General features: G+C 43.4%; 1 protein-coding gene across 1 annotated transcript; it reads right to left on the bottom strand.

The window, feature by feature from the left end:
- Nucleotides 1-577: 577 nt before the first annotated feature.
- On the bottom strand, nucleotides 578-4,499 carry MRPL19 (mitochondrial ribosomal protein L19). The gene is made up of 6 exons (XM_026044882.1): nucleotides 4,448-4,499; nucleotides 4,248-4,359; nucleotides 3,020-3,138; nucleotides 2,384-2,518; nucleotides 1,327-1,508; nucleotides 578-921 (listed from the first exon to the last, which is right to left on the bottom strand). The coding sequence occupies exons 1-6, from the start codon at nucleotides 4,497-4,499 to the stop codon at nucleotides 706-708; spliced, it is 816 nt and encodes a 271-aa protein (XP_025900667.1). The 3' UTR covers nucleotides 578-705.
- Between the last annotated feature and the right edge of the window lie 9,308 nt (nucleotides 4,500-13,807).

Genomic DNA, 13,807 nt, shown 5'->3' with positions numbered 1-13,807 from the left:
ATGTTACTTAACATTACTTAAACTGTTTTAGAAGTAGGGAATAGCYGTTACTGCTTTGGCATAGAAAGAACAGAGGCAGAAAGATGAAGGGGTAAAGTGAAGGAAGCAGGAGCAAGGCAAACAGTAACTTGAGCCATGCCCAGAACCCCTTTCTGACCCAATAAGAGTAGCTCTGTTTGATGCAAATCCAAATCATAGTCATAAGAGTCTCACTAGTGGAAGTAACATCCTCTATATTATGGTCTTTTTTTTTCCTCAAAAAAAAGTGTTTATAGAGTTTGAGAGCATGTAGTTCTTTGCAATGTCACAGAAAACAAAYATCCTAGAGAAACCCTTAAAGAGATTGGGGAAAGGGAAAAAGAATTTACCAACCTAAGCCTAACAGAGCAGCTCTGGACGTMCTCAGAAGTGTCAACATAATCAAACTGAGAATCAGTGATGTAAGTTAGAGTCACTGTAACTTAAACCTTCTCCTTGCTGGAGAAAGGATGAATAGGAAGGATACTCTGTTACAAAAGTAGTGATTCAGAAATAAAAAAAAGAATGTTCAGTAATAAAAGTTTGCCACATGCCATAATTTTCTGGAAAGGTTAACTTTATTGTACATTTTGCCTACATATATACAAAACAGCTGAAGACCCAGACATGGGATTCAAAGGAAGTGTATTAATTTTCTTGGTAATTCCTAGGTTGAAAAAAAAAATACTATTTTTTAAGCTCTTCATTCACTTCTTTCCAGATTTTTTCCTCTATTTTTGAAGTATCATATTCACGCATCATATCGAACTCCAGCCAGGGCTTGTTCCATTTCTGTGCCTCTTTCATTTTTTCTTCAGGCAGCTCAAACTTTATTCCTTTTATTCGGTATTTTGGCCTTTCCCATCGTTTTGACCAGGGTTTGGGTTTCATTCTTACTTGTAGCTAGGGTGAAAGGTGTTAAAAAACCAAAAGTATTATGGGACCAGAATTTTGACTGATTCTGAGCTTAATAAAAGCTTCCACAATTGCCCTTCTACCAGAAAGAAAATAAATAGAAAACAGACGAGTTGGTCAGTAGTTTAGTTAAGAAGTCCTTGTTAAAGTCAAGCCCACATGTCTGTCATGCTGTCCTTAAATTGCTCCAGTCTTAAATAACCTGTCTTGATTAATTACATAAGCCTTAAATCAATGCAAGCGGTGAAGTTCCTCCACGTTACAGTTGTGCCAAAAGCTGCCCTCTCCACCCAGGTAACTAATGCAGCCAAGAACTCAGCACCATATCAGTCAAATACAAAACAACTCCTTGGTTTTTCCCCCTGTTTGCAGTCTACAGTATCAAGCTCCTACCTTGTTTACAGGAACTTCTTCAGAGTCTAAATAACTCTGAGGTTTCATGTTCACATCAAAAGTGCTATACTCCGGGAGGGCGTCTCGCAGGTACATGAGGTTGTCATCCAGCCTCTTCTCTAATTTCAGAACCGTTATCTCCTGGATCCGTGGATTGTACAGTTCATAACAGATTTCAACACCTTAAAGAGAATGGCTGGTTTAAGGAACTGCAAATTCACGTTTATTCAGTGTTTACATCCCCTGTATACTGGGTTTTACTCAGTGCTGCTGCACACATGACTGACCATACACATCCTGTCTGTAGGTAGATGTTTCTATTATAAGTCAAGTCTCCAAAACAGAAAGGCCTGAGAGTCAAGGTGGAATTTCAGAAAACAAGCTTGGATTTTAAATAACAAGCTTTAAAACTCATCATCATCCATGATACAGACACACATACATCCCTTCTTCTATATTTTTCTCACAATATCAGCATTTCTACCCCCAGTTATACATATATATACACTTAGGTTAGAAATGAAGCTGGTGAGAACCTGATTAGCTACAGGAGGTCTAACTGCTCTGTTCCTGGCACCAAGAGGCCCATGGAAATCTGGATCCCAAGACCCTCTTGCAGCACTCTTTGCTAAAGCTTTTAAAGCAAGTTTAAAATCCAAGACTGCTCTGAGGCCAGCAGGTTTACTGCAGTGGAAACAAGTTAACCAGGAGGAGCAAAACGCCGAGGGCATCCGGTGAAATTATTAGGATGKACATTTAAAATCAACACAAGGGGCTACTTTCCATGAAAACCATAAGTTGTGGATCTGCCACTGATTGTGATGAAGTAAGAAAACATGCACTGAGATGAAATGCTTATTTCATTATTGATTGTAATAATCATTAAGTGCTGCAGCCCAGATGCACAGCCTYCGATGCAGGACATTGACTGCTGAGTTGTATGAATCTTCTTGGGCAAACCTGCCGTTTTYGGGTGCTTACTAAACCTCTGCACTAGATATCCCATGTACAACATCAACGTWYTTCACTTAACATTTCTAGCACAAGAATCACCCACCTTGGTCTTCTATGACATTGCGAAGCACGAAAGTGGCGCCGAGGCCCTTTCCTCCTCTTTGAATGCAGATGCCAACAAAGCGGCTGGTTTTGCCGTTGGCGTTGGGGTCTGCGGTAGTAACAGCCAGGATGCTGCCTGCCAAAGCAAGGGCCTCGTCAAAGAGACATTTCCCAACAGGAAAGAGGTCAGACCACGTGCACATAACACCATTTATTTTGAAAACATTTTACCTTCCAATAAATCTGCCAGAAACACAACAAACTTTTAATAAACCCCGAATTAATAAATGTTAGCTATGAATAAAGGCTAACTACAAAATATCTTAACCTTTAAACCAGTGCTATTTATCTCTTAGTCCTTGTTTTTTCAAATTGAACATGGATAATCTGTCTTCCTCTTTGAGGTGTATTGGTTAACTGTGTCCTAAAGTGCCAGGACATAAAATTCACATTATAATAACAAGTTAACACATTTCTTACAAGTTGGATGTAAATATGAAACTAAAATATGAACCACTACGTAAGAAAACATGCCTTGGTTGATCCAGTAGCTGATATAACATTTTCGGCACTTTTTAACTACCCATCTCCTGAAGAGTTTTGAGAGAATTACAAAAACCCTATTGCTACTACTGACCAACATAGAACTCCGGGATGCTGAAGACTTTTCGCCTCTGTATCATGTCCTTTCTTTCTATAAYGAACTTAAGAGGGTTTGTTCTCCCTCTGGGAGGTATAAATTCAGGGCTTAAGAATCTGCAAGAAACACAAACACACACAAAAATTCAGCACAAAAAGCATTTGCATAAAAATTCCTTGGGAAGTGCAAATATGTGGCTTAAAAGTGAAAGAAAAATCATCTGTGTTAACCACCTCTACACGTTACCTTATCAGAGTGATAAATTGCAGTTACTACAGTTACTGAATTTTTAACAAATCCAAGGRATTTTATTGGGCTTTATTTTTTTAACCTAGCAATAAATAAACCTAGACCTCAGGAGCTGGGAAAAGCAGCACTGAGGCCATCCTGCCTTGYGAACCTAAGGGGTTTTGAGGGGAGCACAGAGCATGTGGCAACACAGAGCTCCTGGTCAGCGCTGCTGCCTCCAGGCTGCTGCACAGACCACAAACCACCTCAGGGCCACGCTTTATCTTCATGCAAAATCAYCCAGGAGTACAACTTTCCAGGAGAATAAAATGTTACTTAAATGTTAGTTCCTTGCTCCGTCCAGCCACTGCCTCTCAGGCTGCATTTCTTAGGACAGTCACAGCAACTCTTCACTTCTAAAAGTTATTTGCAGAAACAGATCTGWGGTGAAGGTGCGAAGCAGCAGAGTGGAAGGATCCACGGCTGTGATTTTTAACACTCTTTCATTCTTTGTCTGCTTACGTGATACACATGTAGCATATTACATATTCTGTAAAGGTGTATAAACCCTGTGGCCTTGCTCTCCTTCCTGAGATAGCTCTCCAACGGGCAATACAAACACAAATGGGCAAGAGCAGTCTCAGAAAGGTCATTACTGGTGGTAATCACATGTGGTTACACACAGCTAAGGCCCAAGGCAGATACAGGGCCCCTCTCCCCAGCAGCAACTGGAAATAAAACCATTACAATGCTGCTAGTGCAAACAGCATCATTAACAGCTGAAAACCTGCCGTATCGCTCCCCAATCCGCAGCGTGGCCACTGCTATGAAGTTCTCCCTGCTTTGCTGCTTCGGGGAACTGCRGGCCACGGGATCTGGGGGTATTTTCAGCCTGTTTCTGCACGGGCTGCTCTCACTCAGCAGCGCTGCCGCGCCGCGGTGCCCCGGGGCCTCCGGCAGCGCGCGGCGGCTCGTGCTGGGCCCCGCCGCTCCCCACCTCCTCTCGGCCGCCTGCCGCTGCTTGTCAACGATAACCGGCTTCGGCGGCGGCTTGAACTTGGCCGGCTCCGCATCGCCGCTCCTTCGGTACCCCGAGAGAGAAAAATACCCTGAAATCGCAAAAGAAAAAAGTGATTGAAACAGATTTTAAAGGAAATACCCCCCGTTTGCAGGCAGGACTCCCCRTCCCGTCCTCACTGGACGCCAAGGCCGCAGGCCGCTCCCGGAGCCTCGCGCAGGCCGCTGCCATGGCGACTGCCGCCACTTCCGGCCCGCCAGCGCAGGCGCGCCCGGCGCTACGGCGAGCGCGGCGGGCCAAACTACCCGCGAGGGCGAAACGGGACCTTGTGGGCATGGGGTMCGCTCTAGATTTAATTAGTGGCTATAGAGGCAAAAGAGAGGCCGAGTTTAAATGCAGGGAGGGCAGATTTATAAATAAGTCTCCGCAGTTTAACCTTGTGAGGGATTCCCTTCAAAATACGCCTGGCCTCATCAAGTAGTTAGATCCGTCATGCTGCCTGTGGGCTTCCCTCCGGCCCCATCTAACGGGGCAGGAGACTTCGTGTGTGACCCTCGCGTTGGCAAGAGCTGTTCTCCAGCTCGTGACAGGCTGCTTGGTGTCCCAACCGCAGGCTTGGGCAAGGTGGGGCGGGCGCAAGACAAGCCCTGGTGTCGCTTGGTAGTCTGCTGTCTCGCAGAAAGGAGTTAATAGAACAGTGACAAAAGGGGGCAGTCTAACTCTTAAAATAAAAGAGAAAGAGCAAAAAAAGGCCGAGAGAAGAGAGGGAAAGAGGGGAAGAAAGAGAGAAAGAGGAGAGAGAGAGAGAGAGAGAGAGAGGAAGAGAGAGAGAAAGAAATAGAAGAGAAAGAAGAAAAAGAGACAGAGAAAAAAGAGAGGAAGAGAGAAAGAGAGAGAAATTCTCCACCAACACTAAGTGCACTACCTGAACAAAATCCCCAAGATCTTCTTCCCAAGATCTGTGCCTGTTAGTGTTTTTAAAGGAGAGGATTGCATCCTTCAATGCAGGAGAGATGTTCCCATCTCCTTTAGCTGATTGCACCTCAGCAAGATCAACTTGCAGACTGGAACTGCATCCAGTTGGGGATTCCCAGGCTGTTGTAATTGACCCTCACTTGAGGAGACCTTTTGGGACCAGCACCAGCCCCTGCACCTGGTTGCTCTGTTCTGGCACCCTGGCATCAAGACAACACTGATTTGCATGTCTGAATTAGCCCGTATCCAGTCAGGAGAACTCCAACCCTCTATATTTAAGGAACACCAATGCATTTGTACTTACAGACTGAGCTCAACTTGCAGAAAGCTGTTTCCTTAGGTATTTTTTCAGGTTCTCCATCTCTACAAGCACATCTTGGCATGGGGTGTGCGTTTTGGTGACCAGCCTGCCTCATTGTTATGTTCTCCAGATGTTTGTCAACATATTCACTCTGAGACCACTGATGAATCTAATCCCTCCTGGACCTAAATAGATACATACTTCCATGCTAATGATTTCATCAAATGATGGTACTACTTGTCAGAGGAAAAAGGCTGATGTTTAAGACTGACTTGTGATACGAGAGCCGGCCTGTGTCTTGCTGTCCTCTTTCTGTGTCTTGGAGCAGGTTGTTTTTGTTGCTTGTGCTTTAGCTCAACTTCGTTGTAATCACACATATCTGAAGGTTTGTGACCTCCTCACACTATAGTACTCTGGGCTAGACGGGGAAGGGAAATATACTTCTGTACCCTTCTGGTGTGGAGCTTCTTGACAAGCTCTACCAGGGCTGATCCAGGATAAGCTCATGACAGCTACTTGAGGACTCAAACATATCTTGCTGGATTTGTCTGACGTTGATCTCAAATGAAGGAACACCAAAGCTTGTTTCAAGCACTAGGGCAGGGTTACTACCCAGATTGTATGAACATGGGCAGCTGCTTGAACTGGCCAGTTGGCCTGCATCTAAAATGTGCTCTGTAGATTTACTACCTCATGTCACTATGAGGCTGGGGATGTGGTACTTGGGTAGGTGAGAATATCAATCCTTGCAACACCAGGATGGAGGCTGTCAGTAGCCTCTAGTACCTACTAGAAACATGTTGTGTTACACTCTCAAGTCACAGATTCCTAAATTTCTTCTAACTACCCAGGGCCGTATCACAGTACCCCAACACAGCTGTCTGGTGAGTGTCAGAGGGGTGTGAAGAAGGCAATGAATTTTCATGTTGCCTGGGGGAACTTGGATACCTTTTTAGTGGAAACAGAGTAAAAGGCAGTAACACCTGCTATTACTGTTGTTGTGCATTTGTTTAGAAGGAGACACCTACGTGGGACTGACCTCCTCTGAGGATGTGCTATGTTGTGTGTTTGGGGTTGAGGAGAGGCAGTTGGGTGTCCTTAGAGATCAGATTCCAAAAGAAATGGGGAATCCTGAGGGCCTTCCTCAGCTCCTCCTCTCTGGGGGTGCAGAAAACACCGAGGTAATTTCCTTCAGAAATGGGAATGAGCACCTGCTCAGTACAAACGTCAGGATTTGGCACGCTTTGGTTTCAGTTGGATTTGGAAGTGGAAACATTGCTTTTGATAACTCCTTTGGAAAATTATACTTTGAAATGTGTTACCTCAGCTGCGAGGCTCCTTCCCTGCCGGTTACCTAAGAGTCTGGCATAGACCCGTCTCTCCTCCTCTGGTCTGCGCTTTTCTGGTTCAAACCATCGTAACAGCAGGTGCGGAGCCTGTGAGTGAGCTCTGCTCCTCAAGGAATCACCCAAAAGTCAGCCTGGGAGGAGGAAAGACTACAAAGTAAATCACTCAGGCCTTCAATGGGCCGTTATTGCCAGGAGGTGCTGCTGTCTGGTTCTTTTCTTCTTAGGGTTTCCTGAGAAGGCCCCGGCAAGGTAGCTGGAAGCACAGAGGAGACTCCATGGCGTGGGGAGTCTTCCTGGCTTGCACCGTGATGTCTTTCTGAGGGAAGTGCCTCAGAGCCTGCTTTTGCCCTAGCTTTGCTAAAACCTACTCTTTCCTGAGCTGTTCATTAATACAGACATCAAACAGCCACATTTCCATTTTTCACATTATTGCAGAGCAAGCAGAGAGGAGAGGGAGAGCTGTTCTTTGCACAAAGCATCCTAGCATGGGGCTTGGAGAGGTCATGGACTGGAAAATGTCCATCTCGTTCTGTCACAACGTCCCTGGGCTGCGGTCGTTCTGGAGCTAAGTCCTGCTGGAATCACCTGTGGTTATCCCTGCCAGACCAACTGTGTGTCCTGCCCTTCACGTGTGATTCCATGTGCTCACCTTTGCCTTGGGCCCCTGGAGCGCTGTCRGCAAAGGGCATGGATTTCATGGCACATCACCAGCACATTCCTGCACACCTATTTTCTTCCACTTCATTTTTCCTTTTCTGCATTCCAGCCCTGAAGGATAAATTGCTGTTATATAATCTTAATGAGAGAAGAAGACAGGTGCCAATGATTTCTATCAGGGTACAGGTGATATACGAAATACCAACTGGTCTGTTGGCAGTTTTGCTAGTGCTACAATTAGTGGATACTGGCCCTATGTTCAGAATCAAAAGGGTACTAAATTTCCTTTGGAACCCCTGTTATTTTCACACCATTGAGAGTTTAAGATGTGATTTGTTTTGCAGSTTCGCATAGTGTTTTGACCATAAATTGTGTCTCCAGTGGGTACTGAGCTCCCTACGGGATGCCTGGCACTCTTAAGGTTATAGAAGGGATTGCAGCATTGACTTAGGTCAGGATTTGTGAAGCACGAAAGTCTTTCAGTTTTCTGATTGTGCAGAACATTTTTAATTTGAATTATTTAATTTGAATCTAACATTGAAATGAATCTCAAGCAGATTTTATTAAACTAGATGTGTAGGACACAGCTAACGGTGTGAAACGTTGCGAGTTTGGAGAGGGGAGCAGAATGTGTGACAAACCGAGATTAGGTACAGTAAATATCCCCTGAGGCCTTTCCGTCAGTAAATTCTTGGGTCTGCTTGAGTCTTCTCTGGATCTGGATGTCAAGACGTGTCTTTTTTTCTTGGCTTTCCAAAGCACACATTCTCCCAAAGCATCTCACCAGAATCACCATTAAACAGATAACTCGTTGACTAATGCAGGCAGTTCCTTCAGCACTTACCTAAGTCTGAAAGATCACTGTTACCTTGGGAACACGTACCTCAATCTGAAAACTCAGAATCTTTCCTTCAAAACCAACCAGGAACTTCTTGAGAACCTAAGGAGAGCACTGAGATGAAAGCTCATGTCTTTCTCCTTAGGTAGATTAAAAAAAACAAACAAACAAACAAAAACCCCACAGGACTGCTTGTGAAAAATTACACATTCATCTTGAAAAGCAAATATAGTCTGAAGACTGTTGGGAGAACCCAGAGCTACCTTTACATTTCATAGAGTCAATATTTGTTCTTTCTCTATTTATAACCCCATTACTCTCTCTAGGCGGGCAGGAGATTTCAAAGGGGCCACTTGTTTCTCTTGATTAATGCATCAATGCTAGTGGTTTGCCATAATAAATTATATCTACTATCACAAACTGCTCATGCAGGGGGAAAAGCAAACCGCAAATTTATGACAGAATTGCTCAAAGTCAATGCTTCTCATTATTTTAAACAAAATCAYTGGAGTTCTTCACTCCATTATTGCATGACAGTGAAGAAACCAAGGAGAAAATTCAATCCAATATTTTTGTTTTGCAAAAGCCCTTTAGCAATCCTAACATTACTTTCCTCTGAACTTTTTCATCTGCAGGGAGTATTACTGCAGGGAGACGGGCACGAGAGAGAAGCTACTGCTTCATCATACCTCTGATTTAGCTTCCACTGAACCCACAGCAGAGCTTTCACCTCAGGATTGGGCTTTGCAGTCCTTATCTTCTATAAAGGCAATAATGACTCTGGCTTCCTAACCATCTGAAGAACCTCTTGTGGGTATCCTCAACACTCCCTTATTGCACTTTTGGCAGAGGCCAAAGGACCTCATATAAACCACCCTAGACCTCTTTTTCACAAATACAACTRCTTAACTTCTTAAGTAATGAGGTGGGTCTTGTGAAGGGAAGGTGAACTGGAGGCCAGCAGGTGTGTTCAATCTGGGCACATTCACTGAGGCAAAAATAAATGATTTTGCCTGTCACTGCAGGAAAGTGAAAGGTGGTTTGGCTAGTTACATATGTCCCAGAAGGGCTTGGAAGGGGAAGCAAGACCTTATCAGCTGCAGGTAAATAGAAAAGGTTCTCCATGGGCACTAGTAGCTTAGATTGAGAACTGCTGAACATGGAACATTGTAGGAAAGGCAGAGAATGGGCACATGAGGATGGCTGTGGGAGTGATGCTGGTTTGTTGATCCATTGAAAAAAAAAAAAGACTGGTCTAGCAAAAAAATGAAATTCAGTCAGTCGCCCAGAGGTTACATTTCTATCTCCTTGGCAGGTACTTGCATATAAAAATGCCAGATTTTATACTACTGATATGTTGTCCTCCATGAGCTTGTAAGCTCTGAGCTGTTGATCAGTGTGCACACATATTGCTGCACATGAAACTGTTGTCAGCCCAAATGATGAACCCAAACATTTGCAATATCTTTTAAGCCAGCCATGAAGCTTCCTTCCTTCTTCTGTAGCTCCATGTGGTCTTCCTAGCAAGTAATGTTATTGTACAAGAGATTCTTCCCTGTGTCTTCCAGCTAGCACTTACCACACATTCATAGAGAGCAAATGCACTAAAATGTTCATATCAGCTTTCTGTGGTGGGAAGTCTCTCTTGTCCAGCAGAAAGGTAACTGGAGTTACCCTGGCCGCAGTGTTGTGGCTACAGAGTGCAAAGGCAGGAATAGTTTGATCCCTAATGCCCTTATGGGTTCCTGTTTTAGATGGCATAGTAGGCTATGTTGAGTACTATATGTGGCCCATGCATATCTGGAGTGTTGTCACTGAATGGTCTATTGATACCTTTGGCATAGAGATAAATGTTCAGTTGTGTCTTTATATGCATGTGGAAGCATGCAGTTAATGCTTGGAGCAGTTCTTTCTGACGGAAAAAGGGAAAAAGGGGAAACGCTAAGCAGTGTTTCTTGCTTTAAGCACATATGAAAGGGGAACATATCTGTTTTGCTTCTTGCAAAAGGCAGGCTTAGTCTGCACTGATGAATGGGCCCAGATGCTAGTAAAATTACATTTGGGATTAATTTTACCAGTTCAGCAGAAAGGCATTTTTTTTCCTAGTTCCCTTTAACTTCTTACAAGTTTATGATCTGCAAGAAAGAGATTTTTTTGTTTAATTTGGTATCTGCACAAAAGGGAGTGAAATACCTTGTGCCTCTAGGCAATGATAACCCTGAAGCAAAAGCTGATGAGCTCTGAGTTAYGCTGGAGAGAGACCTGCTTATTGTACATTCCTTGCACGCTCTTGAGCTCTGCCTTCCATTAGCCCTGGCCTTTAATAAAGAGAATATCAGAAGGTGTTAGGCTTCAGTGAAACTGCTTTCTTGCAATCCAGAATCATTCAAATGTATTGATGCTTAAAGACATGAGGGTGAGAGGGGCTTAACCTGTATTAACTTCCTCACTCTCACAGGAGAAGACAGATCTGACCTTAAAACAGGGAAGACACTTTTTCACTGACTTTATCAGATCAAACTTAAGTCCAGGGTCTGCTGAAGGCCCCTGCAGAAATAGTCTATCCTGTGCTGCCAACTGCATTGCAAACTGGAGTGGGACTACAGGATGTGTTGTCATCTCTAGCCAGCTCTAACCAGGCCTACCCAGGTTACAACACAGTTAAGATGTTGAGATGCTGGGCTTTTTTACAGGCAGTACCAATCACACCTGTTCTTAACCCATACCACAACATCTTCACCACTTCTATTAAGAACTTACCAAATGCTACTAGGGATTCTGTCACATGTTTGTCTGRCCCTCTTATAGACCTGGTCCAAGCAAGATAGCTCAATTTTAAACTTCAGCTCATAAAAATAAACAAAAAAGAGAGAGAGAACAACCCAATATTATTAATACTGACAGATATGCTAAATGCTCCGCAAAACGTCATGAGTTCTTTCAGTCTTCTWTCCTAATTAGTGTCAAGAGCTTTTMTTTGGCCCTGAAGCTAGCTGGCATCATCTGGCTGTGTTCACACTATCATACTCCCTTACCCTCCAAAGTAGGTTCCTTACTGCCTGTTGGGAATGGCCAAGGTCTGTACTGACTCCCAAATGTCTGGATGCTGAGTGGCCTCGTCAGGAGCTTGCCAAGGAGCAATCTAACACTGTAACAGTGTGACCAGATGAGCCACAGTGACCGTGTCTAGAGCTTTGTTTGATTCAACATACTAATATAGATGCAACTGTGATGCTGTGTCTTCATGGCCATGCTTGGAAACAGCCAATTTTATGTGCAAAACATCTCTGCCAGCTGAGTTGGCTTTCCGAGGTTAACTGTCCTATGTAAGTTGTATCTGTAGTTGCAATAGGRATGACGTGTAGCTGCATCTCAAGGATTTGTGCCCAAGAATGAGAGAGAGGTGGATCTGGAGGGGATGGTGTAGGATTCATCGTGCTTCATGTTACCATACCTAGAGTTCCTCAAAATGGACACCATGAGATTTGGGATAGATGCTGGGGCCATTAAAGCATCATTTTAAGACTGACTGCCAAGATGATTCCTAGTTTGTATCAATTTTGCATCATGGCATGTTTCTCCCACAGGACACATGGAGAATTTCCAGCCAGTAAATCTGGGGAACAGTTCTGGTTCCTCTGGAAATGAATGGCAGAGGAAGTTATCTGTGAGGGTGGGCAATAAAACAGGAAACAGAATGGAGAACAATGTGCAGTTGATTAAAGGGGGAATATCATGAAGCTTGAGAAACACTGGGGACTAAAATCAGGAAAAATCAGCACTGTAACCTGAAGTGACTCATATCCATGCAAGAGCATAAAAGAGAAATTTTCTCTTGATTATTGCAGGTGAGATAATAGATAAAAAAAAGAAGAGAAATAAAAACCATATTGCTTCTCACCTTCAACCAGCTGGGATATCCCTCTATTCCATTAGTGCTCTCAGACCATGAGAGCTTATTAGCCTGGGTGCATGCTATGCAATGTATAGTTGACCATTTCTGTCAGAGGCATGTTTGAAAATCACCCCCTCACCTAAAAAACGCTCCTGGACAGTTCTTAAATGTGCTAAAGGAAAGTTTAAGAAGTCAGAATGTATCATCATCCCAATGGTGGAAAAATCTTCTCTGGAAAATTGTTAGGAGAGGCCTAATGGATTGACTCAAGTGGGAGTATAGCTTCACGTTATAGATAGAGGAAAAAGGTACGAATCCTGAACATCTCAGTGGACTTCAAGGTCAGCTGGGGGCTGTATACTAACATAGCAAGAAACCTTAGAAACCCAGCGTCCAAATAGGCAGGAAAGAACAAGACCAGGGTAAAGAAAGGATCCAAATTACAGCTGAGGAACTCAAAGTCCTCGAGATGTTTCAATATCTTTCAACAACATCTTTCAACAACAAAGATGTTTCTTGAAATTCTATATGACTTGCCCTAGGTAGAGTACAAAGATGACTTTAAATCCCAATAATTCTAATACAGTGATTAATCCAAGAGCACTTGCAGAACATGAGGCACAATCTAAATCCAACTGAATGTGCTCGTTCCAGAAAACAAAACCCACCAGACTGTATAGGTTCCTCTGGCATTGAACATGTTGTTATTAAAGAAAACATCAGCTGAGAGAGGTTCCAACATCAACTACTTGTTGCAAATATGAGGTGAAAGGTTCTAGTTTCATTGCAGATCTCTCTGTGGCCTGCAAATCCTTTATTTTGCCATTTTCTCATACCAGAGGATTTTGCATCACTGTTTACAACATTTCCCAAAGTTCAGTGAGAACAGTGCATTCCTTGGTGCCTTTGGTTTACCCTGAGTTATGGTAAAACAACAGCACCTCTCCAAGCCTGTCCCAGTATGGAGCAAAGTCCCCTGGGATTTATATTTGTTTTGTAAACTGGCTTGATGGAGTGAAACAAAATGTGGAAACTTCAAAGGCTTCTTGCTTTGAATATTCTGCACAGCTGTTGTCTCACACTGAATGCCGAGACAGGGGAGGGTTTTACGTGTGACATTCTTGGTGTTGCATTGCAAAACTGCATTGTATCAAGGGCTGTGCCCTCAAATTGATGATGAAAATGAACAGCCCCTGCTTGTATGAGTAATCCCATCTGCTTCCAAAAGACGCTCTGAAAAAAAAAAAAAAAAAAAAAAAAAAAAAAAAAAAAAAAAAAAAAAAAAAGCCATTTTTTTACTGGGAAGCTTTATGTTTAGTTAATGTTAGAAGCCAGCCCTTTCCACCCAATATAGATATAGTTCAGGCAAATGCAGGTATACTTGCATGTATATGTTGTTAATTTACATTGACTTACAAGGAAGCCCAGTGGCCAAGCAAACTGAGCCCTGTCTGGAGCCAGGAGAATATTTAATCTTTTCTCATTGCTGCCACAGTGTTGCCTGCCTGACCATGGGCAATTGAG

The sequence above is a fragment of the Nothoprocta perdicaria genome, unplaced genomic scaffold, assembly GCF_003342845.1.
Source record: "Nothoprocta perdicaria isolate Ctin4 unplaced genomic scaffold, notPer1 scaffold_39, whole genome shotgun sequence".
NCBI lineage: Eukaryota > Metazoa > Chordata > Aves > Tinamiformes > Tinamidae > Nothoprocta > Nothoprocta perdicaria.
Note: the sequence above shows the minus strand (reverse complement) of the source record. Positions and strands in the feature narration are given on the sequence as shown.